Source organism: Artibeus jamaicensis, unplaced genomic scaffold, assembly GCF_021234435.1.
Source record: "Artibeus jamaicensis isolate MK-2021 breed Jamaican fruit bat unplaced genomic scaffold, CSHL_Jam_final contig_233, whole genome shotgun sequence".
Classification (NCBI taxonomy): domain Eukaryota; kingdom Metazoa; phylum Chordata; class Mammalia; order Chiroptera; family Phyllostomidae; genus Artibeus; species Artibeus jamaicensis.
The window spans coordinates 21,261,034-21,283,754 of NW_026521486.1; the positions used below are offsets into that span (position 1 = coordinate 21,261,034).

The following is a 22,721-nucleotide window of genomic DNA, read 5'->3' on the forward strand; positions in this document are numbered from 1 at the left end:
CAGGACACCCCATCCAGATCTCCAGGCATGCTTTATGCAACAAATATTTATTGAGTGCCTGCCTGTTTGCTCCAAGTGGGACACTGCGCTAGACCCTGAGGTTACACAGATGAACAACAGTCCCTGACCACAAGGAGCTCACAGTCTAGCCGGGGAGGCAGACACAAATGAGCGAGAAAGTAAAATGCAAATCAGCACTCCAACAGATGCCGTGGTGTGCCGTGGGAGTCCAGGCAAGAGGGGAGTGATGGATTCTGGGGAAGACAAGATGGGGCAGAGGCCTTCGTAGAAGTGGTGGTGTCTGAGTAGGGTTCTAAGGGATGCATAGGAGTTCTCCAGTCAGTGGCGGGGAAAGCTTACAGATTTATGAAACAGTCTGAGCCAACCAGCAGAGGTATGAAGGACACAGGGCTCTGTGGGGCGTAATGTCGACAAGGCTGGAAGAGTCCCGAGGCCATCTGGGAATGGTCTGCCTTTTCTACACTGGCCTGCTCCAGCCCCTGCTCTGGGGAGTCAGGGAAGGGGAATTGCCCAAGAACTAACTAAGGGGGCTTTTGAGTGGGCTTCCCCACCCAAGTTCAAGAAGAGAAGCAAGCGTCTGTGTCACTGGACAGCCGTGTGGCCCGGCCAGTCAGGGGCTGGCTTCAGCCGTCTCTGGGCAGGAAGCCTGGGCACGGCTTCGTGTGCTCTTATTTGTGTGTTTTCCGGTTGTCAGTTGTTTCCTAGGGAAGTTCTTTGTCAAAGCTCCAAGTCAGACTTGGCTGATCCAAGGGAAAAGGAGATTTATCTGCATTTGGGTAAGGAAACCAGAGCGTTCCAGAGGCAGTACCGGGGGTACCGGGCAGGAGCCAAGGCAATTCTAGCCAACTTCCTTGGCCCCCGTCCCCAGCCATTTCTGTAGCCCCTAATCGTTCCTGCTTCCCTCCCCCACAAAGGCAGTTGGGCAGCTCTGAGAGCAAGCCCCACACATTCTTTAATCCTGCCAAGGCTAGTCCCCGCCCACCAAGGGAAGCTGCCTTGGGGGCTGCCACTGGCCTTCCCTCTCAGGGCTCCTCCAGAGTGAAGGCAGAGTTGCTGGCCCCTGCCAAACTGGGTGGGGCTGGGCAGGGGCCCAGGGAGGCGTAGGCAGGAGGAGGGGCAGTCAGGGTTCCAGAGGCATCAGAGCTTGGCAGGGATGAGCCGGGGGAGCAAGGATGGGGGCAAAAACGGGAAGGGAGGGAGGAAGCTGGAGTGGTGGCCACCTCCTGGGCACCTCTGCCCCCTCGGCCTGGAGACCAGTATCGGCTTCTGAACCTCCGGAGCAGCATGAGGAACGTAATGACCATGAGGTCAAAGATGAGCTCGGCCATCTCCACCACAGACAGCACCGAGGAGCCAAACCACAGGCTCCACTGGCTGCCCAGGTTGGACAGGAGGGTGACCATCTGGGAAGGAGAAAGGCGCACTGACCACCGAGGCAGAGGAGCTCCAGCCCTCCTCACCTGCGGCCTGCAGCCACTCCTCTCAGCCTCCCAGCCGCCCCTGGAGCCCTTCTGTCCAAGTCATACCCAACCTGACACACCCTTCCTTCCCCCTACCCCAAGAGACTGCGTCCCCCAGCCAAGCTCCTCTTCTTCCAACCCTCTCACCCTCGCCCTCACTCCTTGCCCCTTTCCCTGGGCTCTACCTTCAAGGCCCAGACACTCTGGCCCCCAAGAGGCACCCCCTTGTTTTCCCTGCCGGCTGCCCAAAGCTCCGCCCCCCAGAAAAATCACTGAGGCAGCACATACAGTGACAGAGGGAGACTCGGAGTTGGTTTTGTAGTTCAGCTCCTTGAAGAAGATGTTGAGTTTGGCAACTCCATTTCTTCGGGAGAGGGTGGGAAGGAACAGCAGGGGGTTAACTTCTCGGACACTCACAAAGGCCCTCCTCCAATCAACTGTATCGATTTTCTTTCCAGATCTGTTTTCCCACCCAAGGATTCCATCCCTGGGGCTGCGGCCAGGGCAGGACTGACCTTTTGTTTTTGATAGTGTAGTTGTTCTGCAAGGACAGCATCCGGAAGATCCAGTCCTGGGAAAGAATTGGAGTGTCAAAGGCATCACCCCATACTCTCCAGCTCGCAGGGCTGGTCAGACACACCCACACACATACACCTGGAGAAGACCACAGTGTCACACACGCATGTCCCCTTTTGTTCCCTTTTCCCCACTTTACCTGGGATGTCACTGAGGGCCACCGTGAGTAACCTGCAGAGAGCTCGTAGCTGGTCACGCTGGGAACGGAGAAGGGCACTCAGTGGTGGGGGCAGGGCTCTCCCACGCAAAGGCTTAGCTGAGTACTCTAGGCGGGCAAGCAGCCAGCTGCCCGACCTGGGCGCCAGGGGAAGGGGACACTCACCTGCATGGTTTCCGGCACTTACTGAAACAGCCCAGGCGATCCGAGGAGAAGGCGTCCTGGAGCTTATAGTAGCAGTAACCTGTGGGTGCAGGGAGGTGTCGTTTCCCAGAGCGCCTCAACCTTCCCCACCCCGCGGCCGAGGGGTGTCTCGAGCTCCCTGGGCACCCCCTTCACAAGAGTATTAAATAGATTACAGTGATGTCTACCGCATGGTTGCACCAAAAAATATTTGAGAAATTAAGCCAACCTGGGGGCAGGGAGGGGAAAGGATATACCTATGTAAAGATGTGTCAAATTTGGACAGAAATTAAAAAGTCACAAAGAAAAATGGGACTAATTGTAAAATATTGAGATTAAACCACCGTGAGATAACACTTCATACCCTTAGGATGGCAATAATTGGGGAAAAAAGACAATAGCAAGTGTGGCCATAGAGAAACTGGAACCTCCTATATCGTTGCTGAGAATGTGAAATGGTGCGGCCACTCGGAGAGCAGGCTGGCAGTTCCTCAAAATCTGAAACACAGGGCTATGGTCTGACCCAGAAATTCCACCCCTAAACATATACCCAAGAGACTTCAAAACCTACGTTCACACAGAAACTTGTACACAGATATTCACAGCCACAACAGCCGAGAGTGGTGGAAAACCCAAACAGCCCTCAACTGATAAGGGGATGAACGAAGGCGATAATTCCATACAGTGGAACATTATTCAGCCATAAAAAGGAATGAAGTTCTTATACATGCTACAAGGTGGATGAACCCTGAAAACCACAAAGGACCGGATGTCATATGATTCCACTTGTATGAAACGTGGGGAATAGGTAAATACAGAGACAGAAAGGAGACTAGTGCTTGGCCAAGGGTGGGGGTGGGGTGGGGTGGGGTGGGGTGGGAGAGGGACAAGGGGATGGCCGGTCCGGGGAATGGGGAACTTGAAAAGTGCTAATGGGTACAAAGTTTCTGTTTGGAGTGATAAAATGTTCCAGACGTGATGTTCTAAAACCCACTGAGGCCACTGTGGTACAACTCTAGGACTACACTAAAACCTAAATATACTGGGATTGAACTGTACACTTTGAATGGGTTGAATTATCTCAATAAAGCTGTTTTTTTTAAAAAAAGAACAAGACGCCTATAGATTCACTTTCTCCCCCATTTGCCAAGGTCCAGGTGAGGACATTCTGTTATTCCTGCTACCCTCAGTCACCCACTCCGGGTCCTCCTCCATTCCTGACCCAAATTCCTCAGTCATCCAGGGCCGGGGGTCTTTAGTTAGGAAGGCTGGGAAGTGGTGGGGCCCTTTTCTCTGAGGGGAGAGCAGTCCTTGGGAAACTCAACACACTGAGTTTTTAGCCTAGTTCCTCTCTCTCACCCCCACAGCTTCTCAACAATCAGTATTTTTTTTCTCTCAAGGTTCTTCCTCAAACTCACAACCACTTAGAAATCATCGTTTGGGGACAGAGGGAGCAGTGGTCAGGGAGTCACGCCTGGGCTTCCTGGGACGTCACACCTCGCCTTTGGGTGTCAGCTTGTTTATCTGACAGGAGAAAGGAGAAGGAGAGGCCAGGAGGCCTCTGCGTTTCCCTGCAGCTCAGATGCACTATGATCTTCTAAGTTCAGAGAAACAGGAAGGGAGGCCACAGACTGCAAAAGTACAGGCAGGGGAGAGAACCGTGTGGAGCAGCCCGGGGAAGGAAGAAGGCAGAAAGAGCAACACAGGCGGAGCCAAGACAGAGGCAGACACCAAACCCTGGGGTCTTCAGTGCCCCCGCCTCGTCCCCTGAGGGGTGTGAAGGCTTGTGTCCTCCAGCAATGGCCAGCCACCCACCCACTGCGGGAGGGGGGCCCTGGTTCCAGGGAACCAGGACAAAGAGACTCCCGAGGACTAGTCAGCTGGGCCACTTAAGAGCATGTGCACCAGGAAGGCCAACCTTCCGCTTCCCACAGTTTCTTGTTTAGAATTTTCTCTCTCCCAGCTTCCTCGCCCATAGCTTCCCTGCTGAATAACACAGCTGCAGTGAAAAAAAAAAAAAAAAGGGATTTGTCTACTCCTAGACCCCAATAAGGAGGAGACTCCAGGGCTCTCCGGAGTTTTTTGCTTGTTTCCTCCTAAAGATAAAAACTTCTTAAATAAGCAACTCTAGTACATGTATTTGGTTTATAAAGTATCTACTGGCTACTATTGAATTGATACATCGTGGACATTATAAAACATACATGAACGGAAGATGTAAGGAAATGATGGAGATACATTTAACTCCTAGTATTTTCTCCTTGCAGGCAGTGAGTTATCCCGCACCTGGCCCAGGACCTTGAGGAGGGAGACCAGGCGGCTGCAGGCAGCGCGTGCGCGGAAACCTCAGCAGGCCTGGTAGAGAACGGGGAGATTTTCCTCACGTGCTCTTCCTTCCTTATGCTGTGAGTTATTTTTAAATGGGGCCATTCCTTTACAAACACACAGGAGTCAGAACAGAAAGAGAGAAACTGTGAGGGAGGAACAGAAATAGTGAGGGGACACTGCAGAAAGGCGAGTCTAAGGACTGGAAAACAAGAGGCAGAGAAAATGAATCAGGGCCGGCGGGAGCTAGAAGCAGCCCACAGACAGCGCTGAGAGGAGAGGGCACTTGGGGGAGTCCTGGGTCCCTGGGGCAGGCCGGGGGTGCCCTCTTGGACTCTCACCCCAGGAATCATGCTTCCTGTAGTCACAGTACTCCACATTGTCGGGCCTCGGATAGAAGATAAAGGCACAGCCACACTCCTTGATCATGCTCTCCTGGAAGCAAGAGCGAATGCACACCTGGAGGAAAGGAGAGGGGAGGGGAAGGAGGTTCAGGCTTGATCTCCCCCACGACAGCCCAGAGGAGGCAGGGAAGGGAAGGACAAACAATTCTCTGCACTGTACTTCCATCCCTCATTCCACTGGTCCCCTCACACACACACACACACACACACTCTCACTTCGATTTTGACTGACCAATAGTGCAGGCCTGGTAGATGGTTGCCATAGAAACAGAATGGCCTCACCTGCTGTGTGTACTTAGAATTATAAAGGTTCTTGACTTGGACATCGCTGCCATTTTCAGTGCAGTCACCATAGTTGCCCCCAAGTCTGTCCAGGGCTTCCTGTGAATGCACACATACCAAGAAGCCAGAGGTCAGAGGCCAGAGAAAGTGGCCCAGGCCTATTCCTGAATTCTCTGTCTTCCCTCAGTCTCAGGTTGCATCTCCTACCCTGCCAGCCTCTCCTGTCTACCTCCCCATGTCTGAACACACTCGCAGTGTTCCCCAGTGTCCATCTCAGTGCTGCCTTCAAGGACACTGGGCTCACAGCATCCCCTGGAATCCGAAGCATGTCCTAAACCCCTTCTCTGTAAGCTCATCCAAGGTCCGCTCCTCTGGTCCCTACCTTCTGATGTCCACTCTGCCAGCTCCCTTGAGCCCCTAATTTCTGCTCCCGTAGACCTCCACATGCTCACGGGCCAGCCTGCACGATCCCCATCCTGAGCCTTCTGGCTGTCCGCTCCATACCCCATACCCTCTCCCTCGCCCCTTGTCAATCTAGTGCTCTCCTCCCAGGCTTCCCAATAAGCATTCTTGCCTTCCTCATGCTGATGGAGGTCTCTATCCCAGGCCGCAAGTTAAAGCCACCGTCGTCCATAAAGGCAGGCTCGCCCTGCCCATGCACCATTACCCTGGCCCCAGTCACTGTGGACAGCAGTGGGATGGAGTCATTCTGTTCTGTGCGTAGAATCAGGGACAGACCTGAAACATGTAGAGAGAGCAGAGTGGGAGAAACATCTTGGGAAAGCATTAGGAGATGGTAACCCACCCTCCCACCCTGCCCAGTTCCTAATGCTCCATATAGAGCAAAACAGAAAGACCTACAAATGGATGTGGCAACCCCTGAGCTGGATTCTGGGGGCAGGCTGGAAGGACGGGGACAAAATTCCTGTCACACCTGGAATAGACAATGTGGATCCCATAGTGGAGAAAGAACAGTGAGGACTCCTTCCAGGCTTGAGATAGGCATGCTACACTGAGGCTCAGAGGTGCACAGCATCTCTAGATATGAGCGAGCTCAAGGTGGGTAAATGTGGGTGGGTGGGGCAATAGGAAGGGCTGAGGCCGAGGTCAGGGACTGGGGGTATGGGGAGTTGCTCACCATTGTTGACCCCAGGCATAGAGGACATCCAGAGGTTAGAGCTGTTCTCACTGTTGAAAGTGTAGCAGTTTCCATACATCGGGTGGTGGAAGTGAGAGTAATTCCTATTCAGGAGCAAGAGAGAGAATAGGGTCACAGAGAAAAGTGTAAGGGGTCAGGGAGAGAGGGACTTGCAGCACCCTTTGTTCCTTTATCGCCTACTATGTGCTAACCAATAGCCTGCAAAGGCATCATCCCATCACAAAAGAGGAAGCTAGAGCACAAACAGCAATGACAAACTTGGGGCTCAGTCTCAAGTCATCCACCTTCTAGCCCAGGTTCCTCCCAGAAGGCCACCTGACCTAACTGGCCTTGTGACCTCCCTTAGGTCACCGTGTTGCACTATGAAGGCTTGTGCAGTGCCCCTTGCTCCTCACATTTCCCCATTTGGATTGTGATCTCCTTGAGGGCTGGAGCCACATCCCATTCATCTCTGTATCATCTCTGGGTTAACTGCATAGTTCTTGGCACATAGGAGACAGTAAATAGTTGTTAATGAATGAATGAAAGAAGTGGAAGGGAACAGGGTTAGAGGCGAGAATAAGACGTGTGGTGAACATGGCGCTGAGAGGAGGAAGATTAGATCCCAGGACAGAAATGACTAAGGTTCTGGTTTCATGGCTCTGAGAAAGTCATTTTTTCTAAGCTTATTCTCCTTACCTATAAAATAAGGAGATTGGAATTAGATGAGCTGGAATATTCCATTGTCCTTGAAGAACAAAGATGCAGAGGTGGGAAATACTGGGGTACATTCTGGGAAGTGCTAGAGAGACAACATTGCCAGAGCAAAGGCTGGATTCAGGGAGGGACCGAAGAGGAGGCTATGAAAGTAAGGAGAGGACATCCTGAAGGGCCTGTGAGTCCTGCTCAGTGGGAGAGGGGACAGGTGCTGTGTGATGGATGCAGACTGGGGACTCTATGCAGCACGCAGCTCTAGAGCAGACAGAGCAACATGGATGGATTTTTAAAAGCCAGTTTGGTAAAAAAAAAAAAAACAACACAGGTGAAATGAAATATATAACACAATGCTGTATTACATACATACTTTGCAAAAACAGATACAAAGAGATACACACTAAGCACAGGATAAGAACATATGAGAAGCAGTGTGACATAATGGTGAAGAGCGGACTGCAGAACTAAAATACTTGTGTTTGATTCCTAACAAGCATTAGCTGTGGGACCAGCGAAGTCACTGTACCTCTCTGTATTGCAATTTCCTTATCCGTCAAATGGGGACACTAATACTACTTACTTCACAGGGGTGTTGTGAGGGCTAAATGGCACTTAGAACAGTGCTTAGCACTTAGTAAGAGCTCTGTAAGTTTACTATTAAGATTACAAGGATTCATTAAAATGGCTAAAGTAAAAAAGACAGACCATAACAAACAGACAATGTAAAGAATTTGGAACCCTCATACACTGCAGGTGGGAATGAAAAATGGCACAACCACTTGGAAACAGCCTGGCAGTTCCTCAAAATGTTACACGTAGAATTACCATGTGACCCAGCAACACCACTTCTAGGTATATACCTAAGAGAAATACAACCACATCTGTATGAAAACTTGTACAGGAATATTCATGGAAGCATTATTTACATTCGCCAAAAAATAAAAAGGACCTAAAAGTCCATCAACTGAGGAAGAGATAAACAAAACGTGGTATATCCACCTAATGGAATATTATTCAGCCACAGAAAGGAATGAAGTACTGCAACGTGCTGCAACGTGCTGCATCCATGCTGCAACGTGGATCCAGCTTGAAGACACTGTGCTAAGTGAAAGAAGCCAGATGCAAAAGCACACATATTATATGCTACATGTATATGAAATGTCCACAGTAGGAAAACCTAGAGAGACAGAGACTAGTGATTCTCAGGGCTTGGAGGAGGGAAGCGACTAGGAAGTGACTGCTGATAGATACAGGGTTTCTTTCTGGAATGAGGAAAATGTCCCTAAATTAGTGGTAATGAAGTGAATATACCAAAAAAAAAAACCCACTGAATGGTATATATTAAAAGGATGAGTTTTACAGTATATAAATTATATCTCAATACATTTGTTTTTAAAGGACAGATTATAGAAAGAAGAGGAAATGGTGTTGGATATAAGGGAAAAGGGTTGGGTAACAAAGACATGATAAAGAGCTTCAACTTGATTCTGAAGGCCATGAGAGATGTTGAAGGGTATTAAACAGGACTAACTGCAACAGTTAAGTACAATGAAATGAAGTAAGAACAGAGAATTATGAAGCTTCCTGTGATTACAGAATGAAGAGAGGATTTTGAAGCAGAAAGACAACTTGGGGCGGTGGGGGTGAAGTAATGACCCCAGTGAGAAATAATGAGGCTCTGAGCTAAGGAAGTGACCTAACCATCAAGACTGAGATGAACATGGCCGGTCCATTTATAGGAGGTAGGAGCATGGGGCAGGCAGAGTGAAAGGATCAGTGGGAAGGTGACAGAGACTTGGTGGCAAGTGTGAGCTGACCCAGGTTCAGGTATTGTTACTGTCTCAGTTCCCAGCTGGCGGATCCTGTCCTTAAACAAAAACAAAGAATAAAATTCGTGTGCTGGGCAGAGTGTGTGTGCCAGGTGACGGTTGAAGGCAGAAGCAGGTGACACATGGCCCTGCTGCCATTTAGCATCAACATGGGAGGGAAGGGCTCCCTGCAGAGTGAATAGGCTGCCTCAACTCCCTTCCTCAGCCAGGCAGAGGCAGGGAGATGGCACCTGAAAATCAGGGAGGGGACGGAAGGGCCAGAGGCTACAGAAGGAAACCTCCCTTCCCCCTAGCCTCTCCCAGCCCTCAGAGAGCTGGCAGCTGCCCTGACCTTTTTGCAAGGACATTGTAACAGGAATCGAAACAGAAAGAATACCTGGCAGAAAGAATCCTTAAGCTAGGACTGACCTGGTGGCCTAGGACAAGTCACTTCTCCTGTTTGAATACAGAGTAATAAAACCCTTCAATCTGTGCAGTTTACAACGTGCCCCCGAATTTGTCATCTCATGTACTTGGAGATGAACATTATCGCCATCTTCATCACTGGAGTAAAAGTGCCGCGAGGGCATATTTTAAAAAAGATTTTATTTATTTCTGTTTAGAGTGGGGAAGGGAGGGAGAAAGGGAAAGAAACATCAGTGTGTGGTTGCCTCTTGAGCTCCCCCTACTGGGGACCAGGCCTGCAACCCAGGCAGGAGCCCTGACTGGGAATCAAACTGGCAACCAAAGGGTTGGCACCTTTGCCAACTGGTGCCCTTTGGTTGCCAGTTCACAGGCTGGCACTCAGTGCACTGAGCCACACCAGCAAGGGCAGGGCATATTTTCTTTGATGTATCCCAAATGCCTAGACCGGTGACTGGCACATAGCCTAGACAGTAAAAAACATATGTTGAATGAAACTGAATAAATCTCATTTTCAGCCCATTTTATAAAGAAAGAAAAAGTGATTTGAAATGCCCAGAATCATCCAGTTAGGAGGTAACAGAGCCAGAGAAGGAACTCAGGTTTAATCTCTCACTCAATCCATGCTATTTCTACCACACTACTGCCCACCTCATCTGAGAAAGTGGAGGATGGAACCAGATGAACTTCTAAGCACTTCTGAGTTTGATCCTAGTGGGAAAAAGGCCTTAGACAGACAGGGAACCATGCTTCCAGCCCTTGGTTTCTCAAAGCTGGACCTCAACCCCAACCTTCCCAGGGCAGCCGTATGAGACCACCTCAGTCAGACCCAGCCCTGCAGGGAGCAGCAGAAGTCCTGCAGAATGATCCGTGGGGCAGAGGTCTGGACCTGAGCTCCACGCATCCCCTTCTCTGTGCAGGCATTTATTTAATCAACAAGCATCTCCTGGGTGCCTCTCCTGCTGGGCCTCAGGCTGGCTGTGAGAAGGAGACCCCATGGAGAGCCCAAAGCCAGGCAGTACACACTCACGCCTGGCTGCAGGAGGCCTGGTTGAAGCGGCAGCTGAAGATGAAGTTGCCCAGTTTATTGTCCTCCTCCAGGGATGTGAAGTTGTTCGGCAGTCGAGACAGAATGTTGATGTAGTGGAAGCGGTACCACTCCCTCACGGCATCCACCCCGGATGAGTAGGTCTTATAGAAGCAGTCAGATTTGTTCTGGTTACACTGCACACAGGGACCAGAGTGTCAGAGGGCCAACTGCAGGGTCAGGCAGCAGGGCAGGGTCAAGATCAAGGAATGAGTGGTCTGGGGTCCTGAGGACTGATAGGCAGGGGTGGGGAGCCAGGAGTTGACAGGAACAGAAGACAGAGAGAAGCAGAAGCTGGATGCAGAGTGGACGAGGAGGGCATGGGATTAAGAAAGTGGGAGGCTGAGGAGACCATGCGCTCTCATTTCTAGTCTCTGCAGGAGGGTAGAGCAAGGATTCTTCTCCTCATTTCACTGATGGAAAGACTGAGGGGAGTGGATCAAGAGGTTTGTCCCAACAACAGAGCTGGAGCGAGAACTCCTGGTCTTCTGCAAGTGGGGCCCACTCTCACCAGACAGGGCTTCTCTTCTTCCTCTGCTGTTCTCCCACTTCCACTTACTCTTTTTTTTATTAATACAACGTTCAGGTCTCCCTCTCCACTGTCTTCTTATTCTCTGTTTGCAGAACCCCGGTTCCCCATCGCACTGGAGATTCCCAAATGTGTCCCACCAGTGGGAACCGCGACTCAGAAAGGTGCCTTTTCCACAGATTTGACTTCTGGCCACTTAACCACTCCCACAGCAGCCTCCAGAGAAGAGGGACCCCCACAAGCTGACGCACAGAGGACTGTTATTTCATTTCATTTTTCAAAATGTAGTAATTAATTAACTAATTATGCCAGCAAGCGGATGAGCTCCCGATCCTGCCTCAGAAGCAGGCAACGGAGCGGGGTAGGGGCTGGGAGCAGGTTGAGGAAAGGGAGTGGGGTCCAGGGCGTGGGCGGAACCGGAAAGGCCTCGGCTGCGCCCCTCCGGCCGGTGGGCGGGGCCTTACCAGCTTGAAGCCGATCTTCCAGTCCTTCCAGTTCACTTGGGGGTTGTTGTCGTTCATGCTGGAGGTCGCGCTGCGGGCTCTGCGGGCCCCCGGGGGCGAGGCCGGCTCGCGCAGGTGTTGCAAGGGATGCAACAGGGGTCCCCGGAGGTCGCGACGGCCGCGGGGGTGGGTCACGAGGGTGTTGTTGTATTTGTACAAGTCGTAGAGTGTCCGTTCCGTGATGCGGTCCAGTTCCTCTAGCTCCCCTTTAATTTCCGAGTACCTGGAAGGGTGGGTGGAAAAAGGGTCGGACTAGGGGGCAGCCTCGCACGAATGCCCGCCCCCTGTGGGCCTCAGTTTTCTCGTTTGAAACTGGTGAGGCAGGAGGGGCTGTGTGTAGGGGGAGATAGGTGTGTTCTTGGAGGTTAGTGGAGGCGACAGTGAGCCCCGGCAGTGACGGCATTTATTGCGTGCTGTGGCCTGTTTATGAAAGGGAGAGGCAGGAGGCGCCTGTCAGTCAGGCGCTCCCCTCCCACTCGCCCTGGCCTAGACGGGAACCCGGAACCTGTGTGCCCTTTCCCAAGACCAAGAAGGGGTTGCCTTGACCTGGGCCTGTATACTCCCACGGACCCGCGGACCCGTGGTGCGCAGGTCATCCACCTTGATCTCAGGGGAGCGTGGCCTTTCGGCCTGTCTGCCACCAACACCTTTTAAATCAGGGGTTCTCATCTGCACTTATATTGTGGAACTTCAAAAAAATACCAATCCAGCACACTACCCTCCCCCCAACCAGGATTCCATTTTAATGAGTTTTGGGTAGGGCCCAAACTCTCTAAGTTAAACACTGTCTAGTATCATCAAATTCCAACTTCTCAGTACCGGTCCACTTACAATCTCCATTATTAAAATCGAGAGTAGCAGGGCCTTGAAGGATAGAACCCACCAAAACAAAACACACACACACATACACAACCTAGAACTAATTAATAAACAAGGTTGCAGGATACAATTACAATATACAGAAATTAATTCTGTACACACTAGCAACAAAAAATTAGGAAATGAAATCACAGAGACATCATATTAAATAGCATAAACATCAAAAACTAGGAAAAAACTTATGAAAGATTTGCAAGACCACTAAACTGAAAATCCTCCTGAGTGAAATCAAAGACCAGAATAAATGGAGAGCTATATATGGTTATGTGTCTAAAACTCGGTGGCATTAATGTGTCTCCCAAATTGATCTTTAGATTCAACACAATTTCTATTCAGCATACATTTTTTAAGAAATTGACAAGTTGATTCTAAGATTTATATAAAAATGGAAAGACTTTAGAATGGCTAAAACCATTTTACAAAAGAAGAGCCAAGTTGGAGTACTTACTCTGACTCTACCTGTGGTTTTCTATAAAACCACAGTAATCAAAACAGTGTCATAATTAAGAATAGATAATCAATAGAACAGAATTAAGTCCTGAAATAAACTCACACATATATGACCAACTGATTTTTTTACCAAATCACCAATTCAATTCAATGATGAAAATAATTTTTTTAACAGATGGTGCTGGAACAATTTGTATGCTGTACTGGAAAAAAAAATGAACCTCAACCTCTGCCTCAGTCCATACACAAAAATTAAGTCAAGAAGGATCATAGACCTGAACATAAACTTCAGAACCACAAAGACCCAAAAAGAAAACCTAGAGTATAGCTTCATGACCTTCGGGTAGGCAAAACTTTTTCAGAATAAATATCTAAGGAAGAACTCCTTCTGAATATATAAAGACCTCTTATAAATAAAGAAACAAATCATGTTTAAAATGAACCCCCCAAAATAAATAAATGGTCATACCACATGAACACTTGCTCAACATAATTAGTCCTCAGGGAAATGCAAATTAAAACCATAATGAGATACAAGTTAACAGGCATTAGAGAGGCTAAGACTAAAAGACTGCCAACATCAAACGTCGGTGAGAATGTGGAGCAATGGGATTGCTGCTGGTGGGAGTCTAAAATGGTACAACTGATTGGAGGACCGTTTGGTGGTTACTTATAAAGTTACACATGAATCTACCTTATAACCCAGCAATTTTTCTTTTGGATATTTTACCCAATTCCACTCCTGGATATTTATCCAAGAGCAATGAAAACAGAAAGACTTGTACATGAATGTTCATAACATTTTTATGTATAATAGCCAAATGCTTTAAACACCACTAATGTCCATGAGTACCACTCAGAAAAAAAAAAGAGGGAGAGAGACTGATATAGGCAAAAATCATGGGAGAACTTCAGAAACATTAAATTGAGCAAAATAAGCCAGACACACAAACAGGAAAATTCACATAGTTATTCCATTTATATGAAGTCCAAGAACTGATTAAACCAGCTTATGGTAATAAAAGCCAGAAAATGAACATGGAAAGGGAAAAGAATTGACTGCAAAGGGACACCAAGTAATGGAAATGTCCAATATCTAAATTGTCAAGCCTCAATGAGCACTTAAGAGCCATGCATTTTATTATATGTGAGTTATACCTCAAAGAAGTAAAATACTAAGGCAGGGCTCTACTCGCCAGAGGTTCGGTTTTCAGGTTTAATGGGAAGGGGTAGAACCCAAACAAGTTTTTCCTTTATTTGTTTGTTTGTTTTCAAGAGCCCCAGGGGGTCCTAATGTGCCACTATTAACGCTGTCCAGTCCGTATCCTCACAGTCCCCCCCCCCCCCCGTGGCTCCATTTCTCCCTCCTTCACAAAGGTCTAGCTGGCTGGGCTGCAGGCAGCAGCTCTAGCTGCCTGCCCCTCAACCTCTCATAGGAGAAAAGGTAGCTCAGGTGGAAGGTGTGTGTTTGATAGTGGGAGAGATTTGTTTGTTATTGGTAATTAAAAGAATGGCTGTAATATGCCCTGGCTGGTGTAACTCAGTGGATTGAGCACGGGCTGTGAGCCAAAGGGTCACAGTTCAATTCCCAGTCAGGGCATATGCCTGTGTTGCAGGCCCGGTCCCCAGTGGGGGTCATGTGAGAGGCAACCACACATTGATGTTTCTCTCCCTCTCTTTCTCCTTCCCTTCCCCTCTCTCTAAAAATAAAAAGAAATAAAATATATAAAAATAAAAAATAAAAGAATGGGGGTGATAGCTAGTATTTACTGAGCACTTACTATAGCCAAACATTGTAGCATTAGAGTGTACATTATTTAATTGAACTTTCAGTGTAATTCAGCATACTATTAGCCATCGTTAGCTAATTCCCCCATTGCTATTGCTATTCCCCTTACAGGTAAACCCACCGTGTCCCTGCTAGCTCTGGTTATTTTAGGAAGTTGGCAAGATGCCCCAGAAAGAACGCCAGAGTTAGTTGGCTGGATCTGGGTCCTGGTGTTCTGGTCGCACACTTTCTAGCTGTGTGATGTTGGCAGGTAAATGTTCTGAATCCAACCTATTCCCTCATCTGTAAAATGGGCCCAACACTAGATCTGCCTACACATGCAGCTCTCAGAGGGTTAAATGAGAAAACAGTCAGTGACACAAGGTGAAGAGGCTCCCAAATATCAGGAAGACACAGACAGGACGCTGAAGCCCAAGAAACTGAAGTATCTTTCTCATAACCACCTTGTAAGAATTTGGGTGCCCCAACTTGGCTGGAGTTATCTCCACAACATAAGCTACCACATCTCTGGCCGGGCCTCCCTTTTCACCTGCCCCCACCCCATCCCAAGTTGTCTCATGTCCCTCTGTGCCCCTCTTCTGCCTCCTACACCTCCCTCATTCTCATCACCAACTCCAAGCTGTCCATCGCTTCTCTAGCCACATCTCTGTTCTCCATTGAGCCCCAGGCTGTCCCTATGCCAGGCTCTCCCTACGGTGGCCCTTCTCATATTCAGCTCCCTCCTGCTTCTTCCAGAGAGGCCTTTGGTGATCACCCTCTCGACTCCCACCTGTGACAAGGCCCCCAGAAGAGGCCAGGCTCCATACAGAATGCCATCGCTCCCCAGTGTCTATTTCTCTCCCCTTTTTTGGCTTGAGGCATGAAGTATTCCCACATCACCCCTTCAATGAAGAAACCTCTCCTGCCCTTTCAGCTGACACCTAGAGCTAAAAAAACTGCCCATGAGTAAAACCCACTGATTATATCACATCCTGTCCTACAAGCAGAAGGACTCTGGCAAACAGAGGGTCAGCGCTGAGAGGGTAGAATGCTGACAAGGGGGCTTCAACAAGACAGTCCAGCCCTTCTAACCTTCACCTCCTACCCAGGTCACGGTCATTACCTTCACTCTCATCTTCTCTGGCAGGAAGCTCTATACTGGGGGTGGGTGGAGTGAACCCTTGCATAATTCGATCAGGCAGGCATTACTATCTCCATTTTATTGTTCAGGGAACAGGCCCATCAACTTGGCAATTTCCTCCCTGGTCACTCAGCTAGGAAGTACCAGAAACAAGATGTGAACCCAGGCTTTTCCAATTCCACGACCCCAACTTTTTTCACCACTCTGCCTCTGGGCTCAGAAACACATGAGATTGGGGGGCAAAATCTTTTCCCACCACTGGCCACCTCCTCTCCAGCCCATTTTCTCTGATAAGGATAGACTGGCAGGGTTGGGAAACTTGGGGACTGATACCCTGTTCTCCATCTGTGTCTCCTCCTCCTTCCTCCCTCTTTCTCCTGGATGGCCTCATCGCTCAGGAGAGCCCATGCTCACCAGACAGCCTTGGGATTTGCCCGAACCCTCCTCCCACCCACCCTCCAGAAGGCCCCTAGGTGAGCGTCCTCAGCCAGCATCCTGGAAGTACTCTCAACAGAGCTGGCCACTGGAAACTCACCTGCTTCCTCCCCTGCCAGTGTGTATCTGGTGACTCAGCCCACTCCCTCCTTCCTCCAGGGATCACCTAGAATTCTTGACTTCCCTTTCTTTGGCCCCTTCCCCAGTTCCATTCTCCTCCACATCTCAGCACCTCTAACCAGTCTCCCAGGTTGGGAGACACATTCCCTCCACAATGGCCCCTCTAGAGTTGGTTGTGATCTCTCAGACCACATGTGTCAGCCCTGGCTGTGACATTTTAAGAGCAATAGATGTTCATAAACTAATGATTATTCAAAAGATGGAAGGTCAGGGTAGTGAGAGCTATAGAAACCATTTTAGCCAGGGAAAGACTCAGGAACTAAGTTCTAAAACTCATCTCAGGCTCACATAGTCTTGCCTCTCATTAGACAGTTAACCTTGGAGAAGTTACTTATTCTCTGTGCCTCTGTTTCGCCATCTATAAAATGGGAGTATTAATAGTACCTGCTGCAGCGGGTTGGCATGAGGGTGAAATGGGTGCGAAAAACACCTGCCTGGCAAGGTAGGTAGCTGCTGCTGTTGTTTTTATTATCATTACCATGATTGGGGGAGAAAAAGCCAAGGAAACACAGGAGCCCTGCCGGCTACTCACCTACCATGGGACTCTGGTCTTAACAGAAGTGGAACCCAAAACCAGATTCCTATTCTGACCCCTCTACTTACCTGCTAGGTGACCTTTGCAAAGCCTTTGGGCTCTCGCGGCCTCCATTTTCTCATCTGACCCTGAAGTGAGGTTTCCCTCCTTATCTAACAAGCTGGTTACTAGGATCAGAATATAATAGTGGACTTCACAAGGTGCAACCCAGTTACTGCCCTCCTGGACCCACCACATGGATAGCCATGGGCTGGAGGAGGCGAGGTCTTTAGGGCGGCTTCAAAGAGACAGAACCAGGACCAGAGGGTGGATGCTATCATGAGGTCGACTGCAGCTTTAACCAAGGAAGAACCTTCTAACAGCGGTTTCCCCAGACGTAGTGAGGTTCCTGGCACAAAAAGGAGCTCATCGCTGTGGAGACAGTGGGAGGAGTCAGCTCTAAGGGTCTGGGTTTCCTGTCCCTGTTCGGCCTGCCACCTCAAAGCCTGGTTTCCAGATCCTGCAGGAGGCGCAGGGTCGCCCCACCAGGGTTACTGACCGGAAGAACGAACTCAGATCCCTTCCCTCCCTCCCTGCTGCCTCTCCCTTGGGGAAACTGCCCCTCTCCTCACCCCATCCTGCTGCCAGGCCTCCTGCTCTGCCATCTCTGGGAAGGAAGATTCCATTGCCTCCGTCATTGTTAAGAACCTCAAGTCCTTCTGTAGATCAAGCCTAAATCCTTCCCAGAACTGGATGAAAATTATGTCCTTGGGCTCTGTTTTCTGTAGATGTGAATATGACTGGCCCTCTCCCTTGGGTGAACAAAGCCCTCTGTTGGCCAGAAAGAAAGGGACAGTGGCTGGCCCTTCATACTGGATTCTTAGAACTTGCTTGCTTAGTGTGGTGGGTCTTCAGCCTTTATCCCTGAAGTTACAGAGCAGCCAGCCCAGAACCCCACACCTTCTCCTTCCTCCGGCCCCGCCCAGTAAGTGGACATCCCTGGTCTGATTTTCCTCATTCCAGTTATTTTGACCACTGATGTCCACCTGCTCTCTGCTTCCCCCTTAGAAGTCATTCATCTCACTTCTGCCTTCTGCACCCGCATGACTCACACCTGGGTTATTACCCACCAGGCTGCAATGAACCTACCACCTACCCCTGCCCCTCTCCTTAAACAGAGACCAACAGCCATGGACCCTCCCTCCTGTAGTCCTGACAAGTATCCCCTCCTGTTACCGCTGCTCTTTCCCAGGGGTTCTCACCAGCCTCCCCCAAAACTGGATGCCTCTGCCTGGCCCCACCTTAAAGCACAATGGGAGAAAGGGCTTTGAAATCAAACACACTTGGTTTGTTACTCAGCCGCTGACCTGGGAGGCACTGGCTTCTGGGGGTAGGGGGTTGTTTTTTAATCCCAAGGTAACCACCTGCTACCTGTGTGAACTTGGGCAAGTAACTTAACCTCTCTGAGCCTCAGTTTCCTCAGCTGTAAAATGGGGGTAAACTGGTACCTACTTCAGAAGTCTGTTATGAGGATTAGGTAATCCCACTAATGTAGAATTTGTCCAGCACATAGCAAGACTATATAAGTTTTAGCTATTGTTGTTGCTGCTGTTATTTTATTTGCTGTGTGACCTTGCTCAATGATTTCACCTCCATTTCCTCGCCTGCAATTTGGAAATAGAAAAGCCCGCCTTCATGGACTTGTCAGGATTAAATGAGATAGTGCTTATAAAGCACCCAGAGCAGGGCGGATCCCATAGTAGGTGTTCAATCACCTTCCCCTACACTAAGGCACTCGCCCTGCCTCCCCCTCCTTTCCGGGTGATCCCCACTGCATTCAGCAGCAGCCTGACATGCAGGAGCGATTCTTCCTATGTGGGTGCCTGTCTCCTAGCCTTCAGGCACCTGGAGGCAGATTGGTTTCCACCCTCTGCAGCTTTTTCCTGGACTGTCCAGGGCCTGCACTCAGCAGAACCTTTGAAAAGGCCTCAACAGAGTCACGCCTGCTGTCTGCATTTCTCACCCACATCTTTCAACTGCAATATCTTTTGAGCATCTGATCCCCTGCCTGTTGTCCCTCCTGCCTGCCAGCCCTTCCCTCCCTGCTGGCTCAGGGTAGCTCAATGTCCCTCCTCTCTGCTAAGGCCAGAGAGGAGGAGGGATGGGGAAAATGGGGGAGAGGTCAGGGCAGGAGAACTACAGGGGTTCAGGAAGAAGAGGAGCAAAGCCAGGGGCCACACCCAGGGAAGAGAAGGGAGGCCAAAGGGAGGAATAAAAGAGAACCAGGAAAGGAGATATAAACACCTTGTAGGAAACTTCATTTTTTCCACATCCCACGTCTTCGGTATTAAGAGGAGGCAGAGGTTTGTGATCAGGCAAACAGAGGGTAAGTCACAGCCCAGTCTCTATATCTGTGACCTTGTGACTTGTCTCTTTTTGCCTCGGTTTCCTCAAGTGCAAAATGGGATATTCATAGACCTACCTGGGAGGACTGTTGGAAGAATTAAAAGATAGGCCTGTGGGTGTGTAAATGGTCCCTTACCCTGGACATTATACGGAGGCTAATCAATGCAACAGCCTGGCCATTTTTTTCTCTACAGGATAGGACGTCCCAACACTTACTAGGCCAAGACACATCTTTGGACATATGAGAATATAAGGGGGACCTACACCCCTAATATGTGACCAATCCCAATCCTCCATTGCACGCATACCCAATGTGTTTGCTCACTCGCACACATACTCACACAATCACAAATGCATCCACTCATAAATCTTATACTTCTTGAAAACAGAGACTGTACATCACACGATATTTTATTATAATTAGGACAGTGTACTGCAGGCATTTGTTTATATGCCTAGCTCTTCCATCTTATTTTCTCTCCCCCAGCACCTGGCAAATCACCTGGCCTTCAGTGAAGACCATATGAATGATTAATAAGCCCATCTGCCAGGTGCCTAGCACTGTGTCTTGCTTGCAGTAGGGGTTCTCATGATGCTGCATGACTGAGTGACCGCAAGTACAAGGGATAGACAAACACCCAGCCCCATCCTCCTTTCTCCTCCACAGTTTACTACCCCTTCTGGCTTCCGGACCAAAAGTTGGCAGAGCACTGGTGAAACCCAAAACTTCAGGACACACTCAAGCACTTTGAAAGTGAGGCTCCCGGACAGGTGAACCGTGCAGCCCAGCAAGGGCCACCTCCCCATTTTCACCTGGGTCTTTGGGGGGCTGGCCAGCTGGACAAGGGAACAGGGGAGCAGCTACCCTCTCCCATTCTCCTTCTGGTCCTGTAACCCTCCACCCCCAGCCTCAAGGCTCCCCATGGCTTTGCCACAGCCCCTCATTTTGCTTTCTCCAAACAAAATCCCCTGCTAACCCAAGGCCGACACAGCAGGGTCGCCTGCCAGCTGCCACCACCCGCCACCACAACACCTGAGATAGGTTCTTCTGTGGAGAAGAAGAAGGCTCTGTTCTGTGCTCTCCTCTCACTCCGGGAAAGGCGGGGATGAACTCCACCCTGCCCTTTAGGAAGTGACCAGCTGACCTCATCAGCACCGGCTCCCACTTGCGGAAGGAAGGGAGGAAAAAGGCACCATGGGTCCAACAACCACACTCTGGGTAAGCCGTGGGCACCAGGAGGACTCCACTGGACTGCGCCGCCAGCCCATAGAGTGGAGAACCCCCACCGTGCCCAAAGGGAGACCTGCCTTGGGACAGCATTGCCTTCCGCCCCTAGGTCTGAGGCTCTGCCTGCCCAGTGGGCACCTCCATACCCTCTGCACCACCCTTCCAGGCACCAGGAAGTGTCGGAGGGCCCAACTGACCTGTAGGGATTGAGGGTGCAGACGGTCACAGCAGGGAAGACAAGCTTGTCAGAGTTGATGTTGATGTTGAGGCTGACGGGGTAGCTAAAATACTCTCCGAACAGCAGGGCGAATTGCCAGTACATCATGCCGAAGGTGCACAGCCAGAGCACGGCCCAGAAGGCCGTCTTCATGCGGTTGTGCTGGGAGCACACCAGGCGGATGGCACCGTGGATGGTGGTGTTGTTGCAGAAGAACTGGAAGAGGTCTCGATAGGAGCGGTAGAACTCGAACAGGGCCTCCTCCTCCTCTGTGGGCTGCTGGGTCCCCTCGGGTTCGGAACCCGGCCCCGGCTCCTCACACTTGTCTCCCTTCATGAGCCCTTGAGTGGGTTGTGGAGGGTGAGGGTCAGGGTCAGGGCAGAGCTCTGGGATGCAAGTGCCCTCACCCATCAGTCTGACCCCAGAGAGAAGCTACTCCAGACCATGCCCACATCCCACCCTGAGCTCACTTTCTCCAAGTCCTCCCTCCCTCCACCCCCCAGGACCCAGCTGACCTGCTGGAGTCAGGACCAGAGCTGGGGCTGGGCTTCCCTGGAGTGGCCTCTCCTCTGCTTCTCTGATAAGGTCACCTTTTGGTTTCAGTGCCAGCACCTCCCTTTTTTTCTCCGCAGCCATCAGCCTCTGTTTAGTAGTCAGTCTCGTTCTTGGTATCCCTGTGTCTTAGCACCCTCTCTCTCTCTCTCCCCTTCCTCCCTCTCTCCCCGCCTTCTGCTTCTCTCTTGGGTCTCTTTCTGGACACCCTTCTTCCCTGCCTGGCTCCTCTGTGTTCCAGGCTCTCTGGTCCTGCCTCTCTTCTTCTTCCTCTCCACTTTTCTCTTCTCAGTCTAGGCTGTCTCCTCCAGTCTCAGGCCCTGGTCCTGGGCTGTCTCTTGACTCCCTCAGTCCCAGGGACCATAGGGCTCCAGAAGTCCTGGCTGCCACCTGCTCCCCACTCCCAAGTTGCGGCTGGACTGGGACTGGTTCCTTTCCAGTTGAATCTGGCAGCTGAACCTCTCCTCCCCCTCACCTGACAGGTGCAGAGGCTGGCCAGGGGTGGAAGCAACAGAAGCCTCATTAGCATCTCAATTAAAGCTGAGCAGGGTGGGGTAGGGTCAGAGGAGGAGTCTGAGCTGAAAGCTCCGGAAAGGAGGAGGGCCCCTGAGGACAGGTAACCCAGGTGTTCTGGGACCGGAGAGGATGGCGGGAGGGCCTGGGGAGTGATAGAAAGCTGACAGGCGAGGAACCTGGGAAACAGAATGGCAGGTGAGAGCCAGACAGCTTGACCAGGGAGAAGGATCCTGAACACAAAGCCAGGAGGGCACAACAAGGAAAAAGGACAAGCCAGGATGAGTGAGACCAAGGTGGGGAGACCAGGAGAACAGGAAAGGCGGAAAAAGGGAGATAGATGGAGGAAGACAGAGTGAAGGCCTGGGAGGGTGAACAGAGGAGAGAATGAAGGGAAGGTGAAGAGGAGGGCGCCAGCCCCAAAGGGACTTTCCCCTCCCCTACAGGACAGCAAGCAGAGGGAGCCTCAACTGGGCTTCCAGAAGGAGCTAGGTCCCCTCCCTGGAAGGGCAGGGCAAGGGCACCCACAGGTCAGCCTCACCCCACAGGTCGTACAGAGGATTTTAGTGGGAGTACCTCCTGATACTCAGTACGAAGCACCCTTCTGTCTCTCCCTCCTGGTTTCATCCTCTTCCTTCCTGACACGTCACCATCACCCGCTACCTTGTCCAGGCCAGGGAGGGGCCCAGGTAAAGCTGGGGGCTAGGCGGGGCCCTAGGACATTCTGTTCTTTTTTACACCATTGGCTGCCAGGCCAGGAATGTGGTGTAATGTCCCCTGTTGTGGTCACGGGGTTGCAGGAATGTGGGCACTGAGAGGCAGGCAGGG

General features: G+C 50.5%; 1 protein-coding gene across 2 annotated transcripts; it reads right to left on the bottom strand.

Annotated features, from left to right (window-relative positions):
* Window positions 1-31: 31 nt before the first annotated feature.
* On the bottom strand, window positions 32-22,713 carry SCNN1A (sodium channel epithelial 1 subunit alpha). Of its 2 annotated transcripts, none has more exons than XM_037160143.2 (14): window positions 22,470-22,713; window positions 21,344-21,470; window positions 20,809-21,169; window positions 11,572-11,833; window positions 10,522-10,715; window positions 6,547-6,650; window positions 5,983-6,146; window positions 5,409-5,507; window positions 5,064-5,181; window positions 2,380-2,458; window positions 2,197-2,254; window positions 1,997-2,052; window positions 1,770-1,845; window positions 32-1,424 (listed from the first exon to the last, which is right to left on the bottom strand). In XM_037160143.2, exons 1-14 carry the CDS (start codon window positions 22,518-22,520, stop codon window positions 1,044-1,046), a joined length of 2,130 nt encoding a protein of 709 aa, XP_037016038.2. In that variant the 5' UTR covers window positions 22,521-22,713; the 3' UTR covers window positions 32-1,043. The 2 variants fall into 2 exon arrangements, with proteins under 2 accessions (XP_037016038.2, XP_037016037.2); XM_037160142.2 differs by lacking the exon at window positions 22,470-22,713 and adding an exon at window positions 21,856-22,414.
* Window positions 22,714-22,721: the final 8 nt, after the last annotated feature.